This window comes from Pygoscelis adeliae, unplaced genomic scaffold (genome assembly GCF_000699105.1).
Source record: "Pygoscelis adeliae isolate BGI_AS28 unplaced genomic scaffold, ASM69910v1 Scaffold60, whole genome shotgun sequence".
In the NCBI taxonomy this organism is placed as follows: Eukaryota; Metazoa; Chordata; class Aves; order Sphenisciformes; family Spheniscidae; genus Pygoscelis; species Pygoscelis adeliae.
This window is the reverse complement of record NW_008823954.1, coordinates 1,916,121-1,921,517: the sequence shown is the minus strand read 5'-3', so window position 1 is coordinate 1,921,517 and position 5,397 is coordinate 1,916,121. Positions and strand designations below refer to the sequence as shown.

The following is a 5,397-nucleotide window of genomic DNA, read 5'->3' as shown; positions in this document are numbered from 1 at the left end:
ATGCCTTCCCCACTGGCTCTTCCAGGTGCCACTGTTTGCCTCATGGTCCCTGGGGGTGGGTGTACACAGTGAAAAGCAGCAGGTAGCAAAGAGCCCTGGTAATAAGGGGGCAGCTGGGCACCCACTTTGTTCCCACTACACTGCCAGGTGTTCCTTGACCTCTTTGTCCTCCTGCAGCCCCGAAGAAGCTCTGCCTCACTGCACTGCCCAGACCCAAATCTGTATTTTCCTCTGTCTTCCAGCTTAGCTGCCTAGTTAATGAGCAGCTTGGAAATAACAATCGGAGGGACTCACTTCTTCCGCTTTACACTTCAAACAAGCTTTTTTGAGCACCAAACAGAACTCCTGCAGCGCAGGCAGGTTCCAGAACACAGGAGCTTTTCCCGGTGCGAGGGAGACAAGGAGGCTGCTCAGGGACAGGAAGGCATCTGCCAGCGGGGAGGAGAGAGGCTGTGTGCCTCCACTGTGACAGTAGCAGGTGCTCAGTGACCAAGTAAAAGTAATTAATTTGCAGATGGCGGTTGGAGACACTGGCTTTTCAACTGGCCAGCAAAGGACCACCATTGTCAACAGCCTCCATGGGAAGAGGGCTTGTGGAGGAAAGGAATCTTTTTTGGAGGTTAAAATCCAAAAGGGTCCTTCTTGCCTGTGAGTGGCTTCAGACTAGAGCAGTGAAAGAGGCCGCCTGTCCTGCCAAGGGGACATGGAGCCAGGCTGCTGGGAGCGCAGCACGCAGGATGAGGTCCTCACTGCGAGCATCACAAAGAGAATTGAAAATGAGGACGGGGAAATGGGTTTTTCTGTGTGTGCATGTGTACATGTGAATAGTTGGGAATGTCTGTGTAGGCAAGCGGGTTGTTGGGAGTGGGAAGCAGACAGGTGAAATAATTTGACTGTTCCCGGAGGAGGGGTGGGAATGGGAGAGCCGTCTGGTGCTCCGTTCACTGCGGCCCCCTCCTGTCTGAGTGCCTGTTTGTTCCAAGCCCCACTCCCAAATGCTGCTCCTCTATCATCTGGTCCTGTTCAAACCACCGTCCCGCTGGCCATGATCCTGAAAGATGCTGAGGGTTTGCAACTCCGGATGAAATGATGGGGGTTCAGGTGATTGGCAGCCCAAGAATCAAGCCTCCATGTTTTGCTCGTACTCCTCACTGTGTTGCAGGGCGCCTCGCTCCTTTGCAGTCTCTCCACTAATACCATCTGCCCCTCTTGCGGCCGGAGCTCCTCCCATCTTCCTGTTGCCAGAGAAACAGCCACCTTGGCAACCTGCTGTCATCCTTGAAACACACATGGAAAAGTCCTCCCGATTGTTATGTTTGATCCTTCAGGCAGAGCTGGAACATCACTCAAACTGACATGCATCTCCTGTGACACGATTACCTGGGGGACCAGCGGGTGCATACGCATGTAGGGCGTGTGTGTGTTTCTCTGTGTAGCTGTGTGGGACCACAGATATGTTTGAGGGCCTGAGAGTGTATTGATTTTTTTTTTTTATTATTCTTTGCTCACTCTAAGAAGAAAGGAGAGTTCTGGCTTGGAAAAAAACCCAGAAAATAAATAGAAATCATGCCCAATGTAGGGTTTCCCATTTTTGACAGCCCTTGTGCTTCAGGACCTCAGACTCACCTCTCTTCTCACTCTTGTGTGCCCAGAATAACCATGAGCAAGAGCGTGTGGGTGTCAGGCACCTAAACAGTCTTGGGCAATGTGGAGCACTGCCAGTTACCTGTGGTCCCCATGATGCACAATATCCTTCTGTGTAGCAGAGGGGTCTTTATTCTGCATTCTGGGACAATTTGGAGTGGAGGGAGGCAAGGGCATTGGCATTGTTCTCCACTGCCTTACACAGGGTAGGTAACATCAGAGCCCATCTCTGTGAGCCTGAAAAAGGAAAACAATACAGCTGCACTGTAAAGATTTCAAGGGGAAAGGATTTTCTTTTTGCCCAAGTTCAGGTCAGGAACTTCAAAATTTTGGAGATGGCAGGGGTTCCTAAAAAATGTCAGGCATGAGATGGGGAACAACCCAGTGGGCAATTAATTGTCTTAAACCTAAGTAATTTATTTGACCCCTGCTCTCTTCTTTCTTCCCTGTGCAGTGCCTGGATTTGCAGCAAGTTGATGTCTATTCTATCCTCAAGAACAACACAAACAACCCATCACCCAGAAAGAGTCCTCCAGGGAAGGTAAGGGCTGGGGCCTTGTTCTTGGAGAGTTCCCTTATGCACTGGGCACATGGGGAAAGAAAATCCACAGAGTCTCCATGGCCCTAGCAGGCAGTAAGTGTGTCTTCAGTCCCACCGAAAGGGGAAAACGGGACGTGGCATCCACTCGCCAGCTGTGCTGCACATGTAGCCTATCTTTCCTCTTCCAGCAGAACCCTTTGCTTCTGCAGCTCTACCAGTTCTGGCAGTCCCGGTTTCATGCAGATGCTTTGCTGTATGACATACGCTGAAAGGCACTGCGAAGTTTGGCATCGCTGCTCCCTCTGAATGGGACTGACGTTCGTGGAGAGTTGGCCAGATGCTGGTCCCCACTACTGCCCTTTCCAGATTATTTAGGCAGCTGAGAAGTCCTCTGGGGTAGAGGAATCTGTGCACTGGAGGCAGACCCTGGACACAGCTTTGCTTTCACCAGCATTAAGCACCTGAGAGCCATTTCATGGTAGCAGAAGCTAAGATAGTCTGAACAGAGGCTGGGCTGATACGATCTCTGTCAGCTCTGGGGCTCAGGAAAAGGCAGTGTGGGTATGTTTTGGGCTCAGATCTTCTTGGCTGGGCTGCGAATTACATGTTAGAGACAAGGAACTAAATCCACTCATAGTGAAAGTAGCTGCAACTCGGAATATGCAGGTGCTGATCAGTTGTGGGGGCCACATGAAGCAGACCAGAGGTCCACACAGCCCTCTACCCTGCCTTTGGCAGGCATCAGCTGTTTCATAGAGACAAAACTTGCATCAGGCACCCCAGGGAACATTTCCTTCCTGTCCTCAGAACTTTGTTGTTCTTTTCCCCTTCAGACCTCTTATCTGCTTAAAAAATATATTCACCCTTCTAACGTTAGAAAATGTTCCTGAAAAGTGTCGCCTGCTTCCTCCCACTGATGTCCTGTTGGGGGGAGTTTCCCAGGTTGCCTATGCAGCGTGGAGCATGGTGCCAGCTTCAGTTGGCACCATCCCTCTGCTTCATGAAGGACATTATTTTCCAGTGTCTGGGGCATTTTCACAACTCCCACCTTTTAGGAAAAGGTGGTCTAAAATCAAGTGGCCTCCTCTGTGTCAGAGCTACTTGCCATGTAGTCTAGTACCAAGGCCACTGGCCTCCTGCAGTTACTGCTGTGGCACCACAGTGGTTGGTGGTAGCAAAGGCGGTGGCAGGTATCTGATTATTGAGGGGAAGGATGGGTTGTTTTGTATAGGCTGTCTTATACCCCAGTGCATCATATGCACTAGAAAAGACAGCATCCCTGGTTTCGTGTTCTTGCTGCATTTTGAATTAGTTGGATAGGGAGAACAGTAGGTCCTGATCCCTCTTCCCTGTGCTATTTATTCTTGTCTATACCTTTATCAGCTGCCCCTGTGGAAACGATTCAGTCTGGATGATGAGATGCAGTATGTGTGTGTTTTTTTCCCTACCATGGAGCTGTCTGGGCTGTGCTGAATTGCTTGTGTGTGGCCCCAACCACTCAACTGCTGCTTTGGAGGGCAGCAGATCTGTAAAACAGAGCAGGAGCAAAGCAACAAAGAGCGAGCAAAGGAACGTCTGTGTGTGAGTGGGTCTGGCGCTGGTAGTCTCAGCCAGGGTGGGGTAAAGGTCAAAGCAGAGATGGGAGAAACAAAGGAGACGAAAGCAAAGAGAAGGGATGGGATGAGCTCTCACACCAAGAGCAGACGCCACCAAGTATCCTCAGTTCTGGTGCTGGTCAGAAGGAAGGGAAGTGTGAGTGGCAGGGCTCCGTGATCTCTGCACAGGAGAATTTGACTGTGCTTTCCACTACTGTTGCAAGCACCTTGATAAGCTTCCCTCTAAGTCATCCTGGGCTATGACCCCCTGGGGCACTTGTCCTCCAGCTGGCTGTGCCAGAATATAACAGGGTGTTTTCCCTAAGAGGAGACTTGTGGGCCAGTGGGTTTGGCCTGTGAGTGGGAGCTCGGATAGCTGAACCGTGGCTGACTCTGCTGCGGAGGGTCCAGTCCAGCCCTTGCTGCGGGATGCTGCGCATAGAGCGGGGGCTGTAAAGGGAAGCAGGGCTGAGAGCCCCTGAAACAAGAGCATTTGCATGCTGTCACGCTGGACTGTCAGCCAGCTTGGGTAGCGAGGGGTTAACCCCGCATGCGTTGGAGGTGCCTGTGCTCAGCACTTTTGTAAAATGTTTCCCTTTGGTAGTGGCGACAGAGAAAATGCTAGTGTAGGTAGGGCTTCATTCACCCGGTGGCATTTCAGCTACTTGCTGTGTAACCTTGCTTACAGCAGGCCTGTGCCACACAGCGCTTAAAATATCAGTCTGTCAGCGCCTTGTCTACACAAGGAACGGTTGTGAGGAATAGACTCAACTGTTGAAGAAACAGGATTGAGGAGGTCAGGGAATTCCTCCTTCACAGAATCCAAAGTGATTTATTTTTTTACCAAGTCCAATTTTCCCTCCTCTCCCTGTCTGACAGCTTTTTGGGGGAAGAGTGACAAGTAAAGGAGGCATCTTTATCCCTTGGGCTGGATTAGTCACGTTCGTCTCTGGCGGAGCAACATTTCTCACCGTAGTGGCTTCCGTTTCAGCGGATCACTTATAGCCATTTCTAACAGAACAAATGTCAGTGTCTGCTTATTAAGAATTAATTCATCTTCCTTTGAATAATTTTCCTCCATTTCTTTTTTCTCCTTTTCATCATTCCGCAGACACATGAGAAACAAGCAACTCTAGAAGAATCCTCTGATACATTGTATGAGAATGTCTAACAGGGAAAATCTGACCCTATGTGGACCAGACATCTTTCTGTATGGCAGAACTACTCTCTTACATCCCCAGTTCTCTGCAGAGATCCACAGACTTCAGGGCACAGCCACGAGGGACTTGTGAACCCCTGGCTTCTTCTAAACTGCCCTTCATTAACAACAGAATGCATCTGTTCAAATCCCACCGGGGCTCAGTCTGCACTGATGCAGCAAAGCTATTTTGCAGCAAAACCGTTTGATGCAAAAAGCAAGGCTGCTTTTGTCAAGCACTCGCACGTATCTTAGAAATGGTGCAGATGGGATCTGTGCAGGTTTCTCTCACCTGGCCTGGCTGAAATACTTAAATCTTGATCCTCTGTAAATGATAGGACAATCCAGAGACCTTCCTGCTTGCTGGCTTGATCTTCCAATCCCGACCTGCAGCACTCCATCTGATCCTGTGCCTACAG

General features: G+C 50.1%; 1 protein-coding gene across 1 annotated transcript in view; it reads left to right on the top strand.

Annotated features, from left to right (window-relative positions):
- Positions 1-4,957, top strand: part of NFAM1 (NFAT activating protein with ITAM motif 1) — a 13,961-nt gene extending 9,004 nt beyond the window's left edge. Inside the window, exons 5-6 of the mRNA XM_009322076.1 lie at positions 2,099-2,185; positions 4,892-4,957. Coding sequence (XP_009320351.1) covers positions 2,099-2,185; positions 4,892-4,951 — 147 coding nt within the window. The 3' untranslated portion in view covers positions 4,952-4,957. The remainder of the gene's footprint in view (positions 1-2,098; positions 2,186-4,891) is intronic.
- Positions 4,958-5,397: the final 440 nt, after the last annotated feature.